General features: G+C 46.2%; 1 protein-coding gene across 4 annotated transcripts in view; it reads right to left on the bottom strand.

Annotated features, from left to right (window-relative positions):
* Positions 1-1300: 1300 nt before the first annotated feature.
* The window catches only part of DNAJC16 (DnaJ heat shock protein family (Hsp40) member C16), a 40897-nt gene continuing 25946 nt past the window's right edge, over positions 1301-16251 (bottom strand). For 3 of the 4 annotated variants that reach the window (XM_045475743.1, XM_045475746.1, XM_045475744.1), the window contains 8 exons: positions 8510-8640; positions 6159-6342; positions 5217-5399; positions 5005-5081; positions 3654-3734; positions 3203-3301; positions 2446-2616; positions 1301-1956 (listed from right to left, as the gene is read on the bottom strand). In XM_045475743.1, the coding sequence (XP_045331699.1) occupies positions 1557-1956; positions 2446-2616; positions 3203-3301; positions 3654-3734; positions 5005-5081; positions 5217-5399; positions 6159-6342; positions 8510-8640 (1326 nt within the window). In that variant the 3' untranslated portion in view covers positions 1301-1556. The remainder of the gene's footprint in view (positions 1957-2445; positions 2617-3202; positions 3302-3653; positions 3735-5004; positions 5082-5216; positions 5400-6158; positions 6343-8509; positions 8641-16251) is intronic. The other variant, XM_045475745.1, reaches the window with a different exon arrangement.

Raw genomic sequence — 16251 nt, 5'->3', positions numbered from 1 at the left:
TACTTGCCACTGTAGCTCAATATTTAAATTATTCAGGATCCAAATCGCTTAGTTTCAAGCAATTATGATTAAAGAAATACTAACTCAGTAAATGTCCCATCACTGATTCCGACCCTTCCTTTTATAGAAGGGCAAATTTACTTTGACAGGAGAACTGACCACTCTTGGAAGTTGTTCAAACTCCACCGGTGGTTCTGCCCTAAAAAAAAAAAAAAAAAAAGAAAAAAAAAAGAAAAAGAAAAAAGACAAGAAAAAAAGGCAAGCTCTCTAACTGGCTGGTGTGATCCACTGTGCACTGGAGCTCTGCAAGCTGGGTGCTGATGGTGGGTCGGACCCTGTTACTGGTGAAGCAGTTGTTGAGTTAAGAGTGAAAGCAACTGAGATATCAAAATCTAGGCCAGAAGCTCAAAGTAAGCCTTTTGCCAAACAGGAGTCTAGAACAAGTCTTGGGTCACTTGTCACAAAAGAGAGCCCAAAGTTACAGCACTCTGGGGGTAACAGTGTTCAAAATACAATTGTTGAAAAGAAATTTTAAGTTCCTTGATACAAAGACAGGTCTGGTAGTTGACTAAAGAGACACGACTGGAGGTTCCTCGAGCCTGACTCAGGGCAGGTGGGAATGAGGTGTCTTCATCGAACATCTACTGGCTTCTAGCAGCTTATCTCTATGTCCGGAGAACAAGGTCACAAATCATGGCTCCTAAGATTCATACCCTAAAACTGACAGAGGGAGAAAGGCATGGGAAAACGTACGCGTGAATGGCTCAAAGTCATTACAGTACTTCCTGCCGTGCAGATCCCTCCCTGGCGACATCTAGTGCTGAGGCGGCGGCCGGGGGGACACCGCCGAGAGGTCACTTCGGTCACTGCCCAGCCCTCCCTTCTTTTGTCTGGGGAAGGAAACCAAATTCACATGCAGAGCCCCCACTTATCCCCAGCCTTTTAAAACTCTGGCTGCCAAACCGGGGCAGGGGGATACCCCCCAAATATACTTTTAGCCACTGACTACTGGAAAAACTATCAAACGTTAAGGTTGCTTGGAACCGGGCCTCTTTCGGGATGCAGGGCCTAGAAGCTGCCGTGGGCTGTCCGGGTGACGCAGCATGCACCGGGGCAGAAGCAGAGCGGGGGTGGGGCGGGGCGGGAAGTGACCCGACCAGCACTCCGGGCTCGCGAGGTTCCATCTGGGCACCGCTGCGGGCTGAAGCCCCCAGCTTCTCCCACAGCACAGAGACAGGACAGGGGAGCGAGGTGTGAGCATGTGACGGGACGGGACGACAAAAAAAGAGGGAATGAGCAGTCTGCTTTAAATGGTGTGGCATTCCAACGAGGGCAAAGAAACCCACAGGAAAATCTTTTGATCTGGGGGATTCAGCTTGAGGTGTTTTTCACTCCTAGGTTAGAACAGGACAAAGGAAAGATTCTTCTAGCCACTGTTCCAGAAGAATAATCTAGAATCTATTCTCTGTCCTCAGTGATAGGTTGAGTCCTGAAAAGGCCTGTTCGCAGGGGCCTATTAAAAAGCCTGAAGAGTTTAAGTCTCTCTTGAGCCCCTCTCAGTCTAGTTCGGGCCACGACGGGATATAAAACCTCTGTAAGGAGCCTTCCAGCAGCCGCTCCATCCATAAGGACAACTTGCTCAATTTTCCTTTGACGGGCCTGGGTCCAAGGCCACAGGAAGGTTTCCCCCGCGATTCGCCCAGATGGAGGGAAGAGTCAAGGGCACCGCAAGACCCCATGGCTTCCTCCTCTTCCACTGCTTTCTGGGGCTTGAAGAGGCAGAAGTATTTCTTGTGGCCGTTCAGGGCCAGCACGTAACCCGTGTAGTCCCGTTCCATGAAATGCTTGTCATACTGGTTTGGGATCGGGGCGGCATCTTGAGCAAACTCCAGCAAGTACTCCAGCCATTCTCTGTGTTTGTCCAGACTCAGGAAGGAGAAGTGCAGGCAGCTGCTCCTGCCGGAAGGACAGAAGAAAGACTGAGGGCACATCCTGACACCTTTCACCGCAGGGGACACGAATGCCTCAGTCAGATTTCAAGTGGCAGGAGGAGGCGTTGCGTCGGGTGGGGCCTGAAGATGGGAAGAATGGGGGATCCCCCTGGGACCTGAGGGCTGCTTCAACACGTGCCACGCTCTGCTTGCCCCATCGCCCTGTCTCCTGCTGGGTGTCCCCTGTGTCCCTCTCGGTGTCCGGCTTCAGTAAAAACACACGAGAGCGACAGGGTAGAGCTCCCTGAAAGGCTCAGGGAAGAAGCCGGGGGGGCGGGGGGAGCTCTTCTGTTCAGAAGCATCGGGACAGGGAGTCAAGGGGAGAAGAGGTCACAGCCAACATCTCGCTGCAAGCAAGGAGCCCCCCGTGGTCAAGGGGAAAAGGGTGAAACTGTCCTCCAGCTCCCCCCTCACCCGAACGTGCCCTCCCTTGCTCTCCCTCCCATGAGCTTACCCAGTGAATGTGTAGACCTCCAGCGCGAACTTCTGCAGTAGGCTGGTCTTGGTGGGGTCTGACAGGATGAGGACCACGTTCATGTGGCCCGGCCTCAGGCGGACCAGGTTACTGGTGTATGTCACGTCTGTGAGTTCCGTTACCTCCACGAAGCCCTTTTTAGGGATCTTGCTGTGGGGAGATAGTGAGGAATTAAGATGTTATCAGGACAGGGGAATGCCATTACTTTGGAAAAAAAAAAAAATAGGAGGAAGAAAATGCTCTGTTCCAACCAGACTAGACAGGTTATTTAATATTCTCGAGCCTGGCACCCTGGCAGGACAGGGACGGTCCCTCCTTGGTGGTCCTGGGCCTACGAAGAGCCTTTCAGATGCTACTGTTCAGCTGGTGGAGAAGCGGCTTTAGGACCGGATGAAAGCGCTCACCACGGTTATGGTGATGCATCCTTCTCTGCGTCTGGCTCGTCTAGTGGCTCTGACATACTTTGCCTCCTGCCCCCATTATTAAATTTGAGATCGAGAGCCTGCAGGTACTGAGTAGAAGGTAAGTAGGTCCTGTGTCTAAAGGCCTACGGGGTCTCAGTAAACACTAGCCGGCGGCTGACTTGCCCCTAAATTCACATCTCACACACAAGGAGGTGAACCCGAGTGCGTGTATAGACTGGTTCTGGAACACCGCTCTGTCAGACCAACTCGGCCTGTGGCTCTCCTGCCGGGGTGGTGTGGTGGGGGTGGGTTTGGTGTCCCGTTAGAGAAACCTGCTGTTTTCTTTGGTGAAGCTTGGCTCAGTCTTCCCGGCCTTCTCGTGGACTTCCTCTTTATCTGGAGGGTTTGACTCTCGCTCATCGTTTGAGTCACTAAAGTAAGAAACAAGGAGTTTAGGGACGTCTGGGTGGCTCAGTCGGTTAAGCATGCAACTTCGGCTCAGGTCACGATCATGAGGTTGGTGAGTTCGAGCCCCGCGTCGGGCTCTGTGCTGACAGCTCAGAGCCTGGAGCCTGCTTTGGATGCTGTGTCTCCCTCTCTCTCTGCCCCTCCCCCACTCATGCTCGCTCTCTCATTCTTTCTCTCTCTCTCAAAAGTAAATAAACGTTAAAAAAAATAAAAAAAAAAACAAAAAAAACAAAGAGTTTTACAGAAGGAACGGTACAAATGACCCCGAGGTGTGGGGCCCACCCTTGGGAAATCCCACTGAGAAGCCACACTTACCTGAAAGCCTGAACGATGACTGTGCCAAAGAGGATGAAGAGGGCAGAGAAGACCAGGGACAGAAGGGGCATCATTTCCCGCCTAAAACAAAGGGAATAAACCCTGGTCAGCTCTGGATGGGCTGCTGTGACCTCAGTTCATGATATGAGGTATCTTCTCCCTGGCTCAAACAAAACCAAAAAAAAAAAAAAAAAAAACAACAACAACAAACCAAAAAAAACCAAAAAACCAAAACCAAAACCCAAACCAAAAAAACCCCAAACCAAAAAGGCTTCGTATCAATAAACACTTTCTAGTTTCATACAAATAGAGGTTTCTTTTGAGGGTGAGGGTGCTGGTGGGGAAAGCGGACAGTTTTTCCCTCACCATTTTAGTTCAGACTGCTTATTCCAAAAGCTTGATATTACGGGGGGCCTGGGAGGCTCAGTCGGTTAAGCGTCCGACCCTTGATTTCGGCTCAGGTCATGATCTCATGGTTTGTGAGTTCGAGCCCCACATCAGGCTCTACACTGACAGCATGCAGTCCGCTTGGGATTCTCTCTCACTCTCTCTCTGTCTCTCCCCTGCTCATGCTCTCTAAGATAAACTTTAAAACAAATAAATAAAATTTTGATATTTTGTCTCAACGTAATAGGTTCTGCTTAGTAAGTTCTGCAGAAGGAAGTCAGAGGATTTACGTTGTGAATGTGGGAGAACTTTCTGATGTCAAGGGTGGTATCGTGGCTAAAAAGTCTGTGGGACTATTTCCTTTATTTTGAATTTTTTCTGGCCAGAATAATTCAGACATGGCCCAAAGAGGGTAGAGCAGGAAGAAAAAGGTGACCTTTCGCAATTTCCTCTAGGACCGGCGCTCTAAAATTTAATTCGCCCACCGACAGTCCTCCAAGGCCTGCCATTTGTCAGGAGCTGTGCTGGGTGCCAGGAATCACCGACGTGAGGGCGATGTGGCTCTGTCCTTCAGGAGCTCGCGGTACTTTGGGGGGTGGGGGTGGGACATGCCTCCCTTCTCTGGTTAACTCACTGACGGGTTTGTACGTCTCTACGCCGGCCCCCGCGTGGGCCAGGCCCTGGGCTGGGCATCAGGGGCGCCTCGATGGAGAGGACAGGCCCAGGCTGTGCCGCGTGCACCTTTCTCACCCAACCAGTGAGAAAGGGTCAATCAGCAAACACGTAAAAAGTGAAGTGACTGCAAGAAAGAAAAAGGGAACGAACACGTGTCGGAAACGTGTACACGACCTTCCACTTGTCTGGATCAAGTTTACACTGAAATCGAAGGACAGAGTTTTCAAGAGAAACACAGTGGTTCTACTAGCATTGGAGAAAGAGAAATTCAATGTAGCAATGTTCCCACCAGTTGTTGTGAAATATGCTGTCCCAGCAGTCCGAGACGTAGTCGGAAGCGGAGTAGAGCCACCGGAGGAGGAAGATCTGTTGGGAGAGAAACCACACGCCGGTCAACCCCAGGGGGGGAGAAGTCCTTGCCCACGACAGCGTGCTGCCAGCCTCTGCTCAGGCTCCTGATGAGCGCTGCCCGGAGCCCCCTCTCCTGGGCCACGTGCTTACGGGGGCAAGTTCATCGGTCAGGTCGGGGAGCACTGCCTCCGAGGACAGGAGAGCGGGGTCTCTGCGCAGCTGGTCGAGATAGCCCAGGAGGGTGAATTTATCGCTCTCACTCCCTGTCCAGGGAGCTTCGAGGGTTTTATACACTACCCTTCCTCCCGTGGTGCGCCTTTCCAAGATAGACACCTGGCGGGAAAAGAGAGGAAGCCATCAGAAGTCTTTCCAAAAGAATGGGAAGTTCCTGTTTGGTCTTTTTTCGGGGTGAGGGTGGAAAAAAGGATCCAGTGGAGTCAGCAATGAACTCAAACACAGATATGGATCGGTAGAAAATATGTGCAAGAGATTTACATTTTTTTCTGGCAAAGAAACTATGGTGACTTTCCACAGCTTTTGCTAAAAGTTAAAGCTCTTTCTTCTGAGTAGACTTTTTTCTGTAACCTCTGACTTAAATATAATAAAGAAACTTTCTCGTTTAGAGAGATTTTCCATGATTACCAAAAAGATGACCAAGTGAGGATTTAATGCTTCTGTAGAGTGATGACAAAGGAGGGGAAGGGAAGGAGAGATCAATTAAAATGAAGTGAAAAGAGGCAGAAGTAAAGGAGGGAGAAATTTTGAAAGCCTTTTACTGGTGGTCTAAGGAAGATTTTACAAAGTAGGTACTCTAAGACTAGACCCGGCATGGGGAGAAAAACTGGGGAAAAGAACTGACACTCCTGAACCCTTACTCATAGGAAAGATGCTTTCTGTGAAGGTCTAAGGCTGAAAATCTAGGAGGTGAAATCCCCAAGGTCCAAGACTGTTTTAGGAGTAGGCTTTCAAAACAGGCTCAGAGATTTCTGGATCCCTGGAATCTGTATTCAAAACTCCCAAAGGAGGAGGAAACAGTATCAGGCGCCATGAGCTTGTCAAGAGCTCAGAGTCAGAAGAGAATCCGTGACTCACCGCGGATCTTCCCGGAAACGTATCACTGTCTGGTAATAAGGTGGTGGCAAACTCCTGCTGCCGGTTACTGTAGATGTGCACGAATCTCACTGTGTCCTGTGTGTTTGCCAGGGCAAAGGACAGGAAAGCCTCAAAGGGTTTCCCCAGCTTGGTAGCCTCGGGAGTCAGTAACACCACACAGTACCTGCACAACAACAAAAGAGAAGACTTTATGAACTGATCTCCGAGGCCAAGGCTAGGATCTGCGACGGCAGGTGAAGGCGACGAGGAGGAGGCGCTCACTTGACAGACGAAAGCCGGGTGTGAGAAGGTCCCCAACGAGGGATTTCCAAGTCACCGATGACCTGTTCTTTTCCAGACTGGTGATGTCTTCCCCAAAGCAAACTTTACCACACTTAGGAATTTCTTTCTTTCTCTCTCTTTTTTTAATGTTTATTTATTTTTGAGAGAGAGAGAGAAAGAGAGAGAGAGCAAGCAGGGGAGGGGCAGAGAGCAAGGGGGGCCAGGGGTCGGAAGCAGGCTCTGCGCTGACGGCAGAGAGCCCGATGCGGGGCTCGAACTCGCCAACCGTGAGATCATGACCTGTGCCCAAGTCAGCTGCTCAACCGCCTAAGCCACCCAGCTGCCCAGGAATTTCTTTCAGGGCAACGGCTCTGAGTCCTTGACGCAGAAGGGCTTCCAGAAGCCAACTGTTGTAGTTCTCCTGCCACAGGCAGGGTTGTTCAAATCTATCTTGGGCTGGGGGTCTCTGAGCCTCATTCTGAAGGGCTTCCTTTGCAATCTTTCCAAGGGTAAGTGTAGCTCATCATTTATTCATTCTCCAAAATATTTTTTAAAAAATTTTATGTTTATTTATTTTTTGAGAGAGACAGAGAGAGAGAGAGAGAGAGAGAGAGAGAGAGAGAGAGAAAGAGAATGCAAGTGGGGGAGGGACAGAGAGAGAGGAAGACACAGAATCCAAAGCAGGCTCCAGGCTCTGAGCTGTCAGCACAGAGCCCTGTGCAGGGCATAAACCTACGAACTGGGAGATCACGACCTGAGCCGAAGTCAGATGCCTAACCGACTGAGCCACCCAGGCGCCCCTCTTTCTCCCAAATATTTAGGAAGCACTTACTGTATGCCTGCTAAGATGGACAACGTTCTTGCCCTTGTGGAGCTTAGAGTCTAGTGGGGAAGTTGGACCACACATAAATAGATACATCGTGACAAGCAGTAACTAGTGTTATGAAAAAGAAGAGGAGCAGAGAGAGAGAGAGTCGAGGGTGGGGGGGAGCCACACTCCATTAGACAGATTGCTCAGGGACACGTCACCTCCCAGAGGTGAGCAGAAGCCTGAAAGAAAGGGGTCAGGGCATTCCAGGCGGAGAGGACCGCAAGATAAAGACCCTCTGATGGAGAGAGACTGGGCCCAACACGCAGTTCCAGTAAGATCACTGGCTGACGTGTGGAGAACCGTGTGGAAGGCACAAGAGGGGTATGGAAGCAGAGACTGGTTAGAAGGCTAGCGGGGTCTCTCGATAGGTGCCGGTGGCCTGCTCTAGGGCGGCAGGGGCAAAACAGGTGACAACAGGGTGGATATGGGAGATTTTCTGAGGGCCACATACACGACAATCCTCAGGGTCCGGGATATACTTCTCTATATCGAGCTAACGTCTTTCTTCTCTCTTAGTCTTATAAAGGAACAAAGGAATCAGACAAATCTGGAAACCGGGAAATTTTCTCACTTTAAATCATATTTTAGTTATATTTTCAAGTAAAATGAGCAGTACGTTTTCCTTTCTTATCTAGACACGTCTCCCAGTGAACTAACTAGCCCTACATTTAAAGCCACTGATTCATTCATCCGAGAAACGTCTAAAAGACATTTTCCCTGTATTTCCAGACTTTTTAGATGCCCTGTATGAACGAATGTGCCTCGGCCGTCCACTCCCTGCTAATTATCTGACCGTTTCCTCAGTGTCCTACAGCTCCCTAGGGTTAGCTGCTGCCCCAGCCCCGCTCCTGGGCCTCTGAAGGCTCGCCCTGTGTGCGACGCTCTTGTAGGAGCAGGGACTCTCTCGTATCTGTTCTTCTTTAAAGGGACCCAGACTGTCCCTGACAACTGGCCCAAGTCTGTTCGTCCTTCTGGCCTCAGCTAACGGGGTGTGAATTAGGGAGATCCTCTCTGCCCCCTGGGCCAGGCTGGCACCCTGGATTCACACGCCCCACTACTAACAGAGTGGGCAGTCGGTATGTGTTACCTACAGAGAAAGTTCTGACTGTCACAGGTAGATGTTTAATCGCCCTGTAGAAGAATGTGCCGTGGCCTCTCTATTGTAGTGACAGACAGGGACAAAGCCTTGAGTCCTTACTTCCTCTGTCGGTGAGACCGTTTCACGGGGCACAGCTCATGGAACAACTTCTGGCTGGTGAGCCTGGCTGCCAGTAGATACTTGTTTTGGGTGATGAAGTCGTCAATGACCTGCTTCTTCATACCTCGGGCCTGCGGAAAGACCAACAAACAGTTGATTTTTAGTCCCTCTGCTCACTGCAACCGGCTGTACGTAGAAGCTGAAAAAAAATGTGGCTGACCCGTGAAGTTGTAATTTCACGTTGTATGGTGACAGCAGATGGCAGCCACACTTGTCGTGAGCACAGCACACAGGGAAGCGGGGTCACTGGCTTGGACACCTGAAACTAATGTCACGTTGTATGGAAACCGTACTCAAGAAAAAAAAATATTAAAAAAAAGAACTGGAAGAGAAATGTGGCGGACCCTGGCTAAAGTGATATAATAAAGAAGACAGATCCTGTCCGAAGAAATAAACACGTGGTCATCTATTTGACAGTGTGGTGCCGGACGCAATGACAGAACTACTTCAAGTCAAAGGAAAATCAAGTGCTCCTTCCACTGCAGAGTTTTTGTATACTTTTTTTTTTTTAATGTTTATTTATTTATTTGTTTTGAGAAAGAAAGAGAGAGCGAGAGAGCGAGCGAGCATGCACAAGTGGGGAAGGGGCAGCGAGAGAGAGAATCTCAAGCAGGATCCATGCTGTCAGCATAGAGCCTGACGTGGGGATTGACCTCGCGAACCGTGAGATCATGACCCGAGCTGAAATCAAGAGTTGGAGGCTCAACCAACTGAGTCATCCAGGTGCCCCTGTATAAGGTTTTATGCTAGCAGATTTAAAAAGTCACTTTGTTTTGTTTTGTTTTTATAGATTTTATTTTTAAGTAGGCTCCACACCCAACATGGGGCTCGAACTCATGACCCCGAGGTCAAGAATTACATGTTCTATGAAATAAACCAGCCAGGCGTCCCTTAAGAGTTATTTTGAATTCCAGGCAAATTTACTTCCATTTAAGCTTGGCAGTAAACCGAACAATTAAAAATAAACTCCAAAGTACCAAGGTTACTAAGTATAAAAGGCAGACTACAAAACCGTATGATGGCCACTTTGTTTTTACTAATTTTTGTGCATTTCGAAGAGCTGAAATTAGACAGACAGCAGACTGTCTGACCACAATCTAGAAATCCGTATAAAATGTCAACTAGAAAATCCTTTTATTTTAAGAAACACACTTTGAATCACCTACTTAACTAAGAAGAGCTTATCAGATATTTAAAAAAATTCCAATTCTCTGAATTGGAATGACTCATGAAAACACTATTTATACACGCTGGGGTATAGCTAAAGCAGCACTTGGAGGGTAATGTTAAAAAATGAATAAAACAGAAAAGAAATTAATGACCTAGAGGCCTATATCCAGAAGTTAACAAGAAACAACAAAAAATATGAAAGGAGAAAGAAGGAAATGATGAAAACAGAGATCCATGAAGCACAACAAACATAGGAAAAGAAGAAGCAACAAAGAAGCAACAAAGCTAAAGTTGGCTCTCTGGGAGAGCTAATAATCAAATGGACAAATCTCTGGTAAAACCCATCGTGAAGACAAGGCAGAAAGCACAAATGACCATTATCAAGGATGACAAGGAGGTATCACCACCTGTGTTGCAAAAGTTAAAGTTATTTGAGGACTTAGATGAAAGAGAAAAATTTCTAGAAAAATACAGCAGTATCTGAAAAAAACAGAAAACTTAAAGAGTTGTATAACCATTAAAGGAGGTGAACTGGTGGTAGTCAAAGATCTTTCCTTAAACACAAACTCAAAGCCCAGATGGTGTTACAGATGGTTTCCATGAAACTTTCAAGAGGACAATCCAATCTTACATAAAGTCTCCCCGAGAATAGAAAAAGGGAGAACGCACCCACCTCACTTCCTGATGCAAAGCCTCACATGGGCCTCAAGAGAAAGAAAAGTCAGAAGTCAACCTCGTTTCTGAACACAAATGCAAAAATCCTAAACAAGAGTTTAGCAAACTGAATCCAGCAGTATACCCAAAGCATAATATAAGTCATGATCCTGCTGGACTTATCTGATCAGCTCAAATTAGGCTTAACATTAGAAAATGAATTAATCGGGGCGCCTGGGTGGCTCAGTCGGTTAAGCGGCCGACTTCGGCTCAGGTCATGATCTCGCGGTCAGTGAGTTCAAGCCCCGCGTCGGGCTCTGTGCTGGCAGCTCAGAGCCTGGAGCCTGCTTCGAATTCTGTGTCTCCCTCTGTCTCTGACCCTCCCCTGTTCATGCTCTGTCTCTCTCCGTCTCAAAAATAAATAAATGTTAAAAAAATAAAAATAAAAGAAAATGAATTGATCTAGTTGGCACATTTTAGATGATTAAAGATTAAACACAAAAAACCAAGATAATCTCAATGGATGTGGAAAAAACATCTGATAAAAACCAATACCATTCAGGTCAACAATAAATAGAAGGGAACCTCCTTAATCTGAAGAGGGTAGCTACAAAATGCCTTCTGCAAATGCCACACTTTATTGGGGAAATGGAGATCAGGAACAAGGATGCCCCCCCCCCAACCCCCCATCACTACATTTCTAGTCTGCATCACACCAGAGGTCAGCAGCAAAGTAAGAAAAAGAAATAAAATAGGGGCGCCTGGGTGGTTTAGTCGGTTGAGCGACCGACTTCAGCTCAGGTCATGATCTCCCGGTTTGTGAGTTCAGGCCCCACATCGGGCTCTGTGCTGACAGCTCAGAGCCTGGAGCCTGCTTCGGATTCTGTGTCTCCCTCTGTCTCTGCCCCTCCCCCACTCATGCTCTGTCTGTCTCTGTCTCAGAAATAAACAAACATAAAAAAAAAATTAGAAAATAAAATAAAATAAAATAAAATAAAATAAAATAAGGGCTGGAAGAAAATGAAGCAAAACTGCCATTAATCTCAGATGATATGACTATGCAATTCAGCAAACCCAAAAGGTGGTACAGATAAATTATTTAAATCAGTAGGAGAGTTTTTGCAAGACTGCTGGACACAGAGTCAGTGTTTAATAATGAATGGTATTGGGGTATTGAGCCCCAAGTCGGGCTCTGTGCTGACAGCGTGGAGCCTGCTTGGGATTCTCCCTCTCCTCCTCTCTCTCTGCCCCTCCCCTGTTCACACGCTCTCTTTCAAAATAAATAAATAAATAAACGTTAAAAAAAAATTAACTGTACCACCTAATACCAGCAAACAAAAAATGTAATAACAAAGATACCCTTTCTAACAGCATAAAAAATATGAGGTACCTAGAAGTAAGCTGGAAAAAAAGCACAATCTTTACAGAGAAAATTATAAAAGATTCCAGAGGGCCACGTGGCTGACTCAGTCGGTGGAGGGTGCAACTCGTGATCTTGGTGTTACAAGTTCGAGCCCTATGTTAGGTGTAGAGATTACTTAAAAATAAGATCCTTTAAAAAAAAAAAAAAAAAAGCTTATGGAGACATATTACTGAGCACCTAAACAAATGGCAACAGATCTATGATGCTCATGGGTAGAAAGGCTCAATTTTGTCAAGAGGCATGTTCTCCTCAAACTTATATAAAATCATTTTTTTTCAGAGTTTTATTTGTTTGAGAGAAAGGGAGAGTGCATGTGTGTGAGCAGGGGAGGGGCAGAGAGAGGGGGAGAGAATCCCAAGCAGGCTCTGCGCTGTCAGTACACAGTCGCACCCAGGACTCGACCTCACAAACCGCGAGGTCATGGCCTGAGCCAAAATTGAGCCGCCCAGGCGCCCCTCTCCCCAAACTGATTTAAAGAATCAATACCAAATCAGTAAGATCCCAACAAGTTTTCTGTTTGTTTGTTTTGATGGAACTTGACAGACAGAACGTAATGCGTATACAAAATGTGCAAGACACCAAGAACAGCCAAGGTGCTTTTGAAGACACTTCCCCACCCTGCTAAAATCCAAAAAATAAAGTGGGAGGATTTGCTCTGTGAGATATCATGACTCCTTCTAGATGATTTCTACTGGAGTACAAAAGACAAACTATAAAGCTTTTAGAAGCTCCACGGAAGGATTATCCTTACTACCTTGCTGTAGGGAAAGACATCCTGAATAGTAAACAGAACCAATCATAAAGGAACTTGTTGATACAAGCGACTACATTAAAAGTAAGAACATGTGTTCATCAACATGATACCAAACACAAGAATATATCCAGAGCATCACTGGTCACATAACTAAACAGTGGAAGGATCTAAACGTCTGTCAGCAGCAGATTGGATACGCTGTAGTATATTCACGCCAAGCTCCACAGACAACACGTACAAACCTCACAAACATAAGCTGGCAAGAGCCAGACACGCCAGGAATTCACACTGCAGGAGTCTAGCTGGATAAGTGACTGGCTACAAATCATCAGCGAAAAGGGAGACAATTCAATAGAAAAAAATGGGTGGAACACTTGGTGGGCATGCCACCAAAGGGAAAAGAAATGCAAAAGGCGCATAATCAGCTTCCTTGTGATTAAGGGAAACGCAAAGCAGAAGTACAAGGAGATGCAGCTACAGACTCAGTCAACTCGGAAACATGAACTTGAACTGGTGTTGGCAAGGACGTGCAGCACTGGAACTTTCGCCCGTGACTGGTGGAGATGGAAACTGGTAACATCACTTCGGAAAACACACCACCTAGAAACGCTAGAGATGTGCACAGCCCAGGGCCCAGCAATGTTGCAACCAGATACACCCTAGAGGCAATGGGTCTCAAAACTCTGTGGTCTCAGAACACCTTTACGCTTTTTTTTTTTTTTTTAAAGATTTTATTTTTTATGATGAACACTGGGTATTCCATATCACTACATTCTACTCCTGAACCGATATTATACCATATGTCAACTAACTAGAACTTAATAAGTATTTGAAAAAACGAAAAAAAAAAAGATCTTATTTTTTAGGTAATCTTTACATCCAAGATGGGGCTCAAACCCATAACCCTGAGATCAAGAGTCACATGCTCTACTGACTGAGCCAGCCAGGTGCCCCACCTTTACACTCTTAAGATTACTGAGGACCCCAAAGAACTTTTGTTTAATGTGGTTTTTACCTATTAATATTTATTAGATATAAATTAGACAAATTTTATCTTTTTTTATTTTTTTATTATTTTTTTAAATGTTTATTTATTTTTGAGACAGAGAGAGACAGAGCATGAGCAGGGAAGGGGCAGAGAGAGAGGGAGACACAGAATGTGAAGCAGGCTCCGGGCTCTGAGCTGTCAGCACAGAGCCCGACACGGGGCTCGAACTCACAAACTGTGAGATCATGACCTGAGCTGAAGTCGGACGCTTGACCGACTGAGCCACCCAGGCACCCCAAATTAGACAAATTTTAAGCATATTTAGCAATTCATTAGAAAATAATAAACTCATACATGTTAATGAAAATATCTTTAAGTGAAAAAAACCCAATTTTTTCCAAAATCAAAAATGTTTAGTCAGAAGAGTAGCACTGCTTTACATTCTGACAATTCTCTCTAATGTCTGGCCTCAGAGAAGAGACAGGTGGGTTGGCATATCTGCTTCTTTTCTTTTCTTTAATGTTTTTATTTTATTTTTGAGAGAGAGAGAGAGGGAGACACAGAATCCGAAGCAGGCTCCAGGCTCTGAGCTGTCAGCACAGAGCCCGACGTGGGGCTCGAACTCACGGACCGCGAGATCGTGACCTGAGCCTAAGTCAGGCACTCAATGACTGAGCCACCCAGGTGTCCCTCTCATATCTGTTTCTGTGTGCAACCTGTGGTGATATGTTGTTTTGGCTGAAAAATCCAGCCTCATATAGATACACAGTTGGAAAAGGGAGGTTTAGTTTAATAGCTTTTTTTTTTTTTTTTTCCGGATAACTGTGGATATTCTTTGCTACTATGTAAAAAGTCGATAGAAAGTAGTTTGTTAAAGGTTAGTTGCTATCTGGATTCAATGGACTTAAAAAAAAAAATTTTTTTTTTTAAAGCAATCTCCATGCCCAATGTGGGGCTTGAACTCGTGACTCTGAGATCAAGAGTCACATGCTCTACCAACTGAGCCAGCCAGACACCCCTGGATTCAATGAATTTTTAATACTTTGTTAAATTCATAGTCACTGATCACCTTGCACTTAGAATGGATGTTTTACTCACGCATGATTTTTCAATATCATGCACTGGTTATTTGGATAATACTGGTTCACTGATCTTCTGAATGCTGACAAATTTCATTATACGTATAAAACAAAAGTGCGCCACATCGATGAACCAACTTTATCATAAAATTCTGAGAAGTTCATAATGGCGGATATCAATTTTTCAAAATTCTAATTTTCTTGGAAACCTGAATTTTGTCATTGGCAACAAATGCCATCAGTTGTTTCCGTTCAAGTGCTAGGCCCACTACATTCAGTTTTTAGGAAATGTCTGCCCCAAACCCAAGTCTGAATAACCACAGGTGTCTGTCACTTATTCTTTCAAGTCAAAATAACATCCCGTTGGGGCACCTGAGTGGCTTAGTCAGTTAAGTGTCCAACTTCGGCTCAGGTCATGATCTCATGGTTCTTGATTTCAGGCCCCACATTGGGCTCTCTGCTGTCAGCCCAGAGCCTGCTTTGGATCCTCTGTCCCCCTCTCTCTCTGCCCCTGCCTCGCACCTTCTCCAAAAAAAAAAAAAAAAAAAAGTTCCATTAAAAAAGGCTAGTTCAAAACTCATGAGTTAAGTAATCACACAAATGCTCACCCTCAAGACAATCTTTATACCCTGCCTGTAGCAGCAATGTGTTGTCACAAAGAATATTAAAAATATCCAAGAGACATGTACTCAAGGGTCAACAGATTTATTAACAAAATTATACTTGTTACTGCTTCATCAAGGGTATTAAGTGATAAATGAGGGTGGTTTTGGTTAGTTTCTATGGTGATTGCTTACGAGTGAAAACACATGCTTACTGGTGGTCTGGGGCCCAGGCTTTCGATTACGTTCTGGGTTGTGCCCCGGGAGTTTTACCCACCACTGCTTTCGCACCATCAGGGCAAGTGTCAACACAGAGACAAAGGACCAATTATGTTATGTCTCTATGTGATTATGGAGATCCTTCTGAGCTCACAGACTTCCCACCCCCACTCCAGCGTCTGTGAACCTCGATCTGCCAACTGCTGTCCTAGAGGCACCCAGATGGACCGAGATGCACACGGTGTTCATGGCGACACTGCTCCTAAAGCCCCGAAATGCCCGTCAAAAGAAGGATGAACCAAGATGTTACCGTGCGGCCAAACATACTATCCAGCAAAGGAAAACAAGCTCGGGAGAGCTCCATGAGACCAGTGGTCCTGCTGGTGTCACCTACTAAGTGACTTGACGTCGGGAGTCACTTTGTATCATTTTATGTCCTTAATGAACATACTGGTAAAGCATCCACCGTGCCAGTAATTTTCTAAGTGTGTTTGAGTTACAATTGTCCACAAGGGATAAATAAATCATTCTCACGAGTAGAAGCTATTACTGAAAAGCAATTCGGGAAGTCGTCAGAGATTGACCTTGGATTGACATGATCTTTTCTCTCTACGCCGCCAGCATGTTTTCGTACGGACCCTCTCAGCTCCTCAGTCGCCATCGGGCACCCCCTTTTCAATTGCTGACGGCTGTCCACAATTTTGTCCTTGGCCCCCTTCTCTCCTTACCTCACATAATCACTGGGAGATCGCTCCACACTGAAGAGTTCCGCCTCTGACCACTCACTCATGGC

This window comes from Leopardus geoffroyi, chromosome C1 (genome assembly GCF_018350155.1).
Source record: "Leopardus geoffroyi isolate Oge1 chromosome C1, O.geoffroyi_Oge1_pat1.0, whole genome shotgun sequence".
NCBI classification, from domain to species: domain Eukaryota; kingdom Metazoa; phylum Chordata; class Mammalia; order Carnivora; family Felidae; genus Leopardus; species Leopardus geoffroyi.
This window is presented reverse-complemented; position numbering and strand designations above follow the sequence as displayed.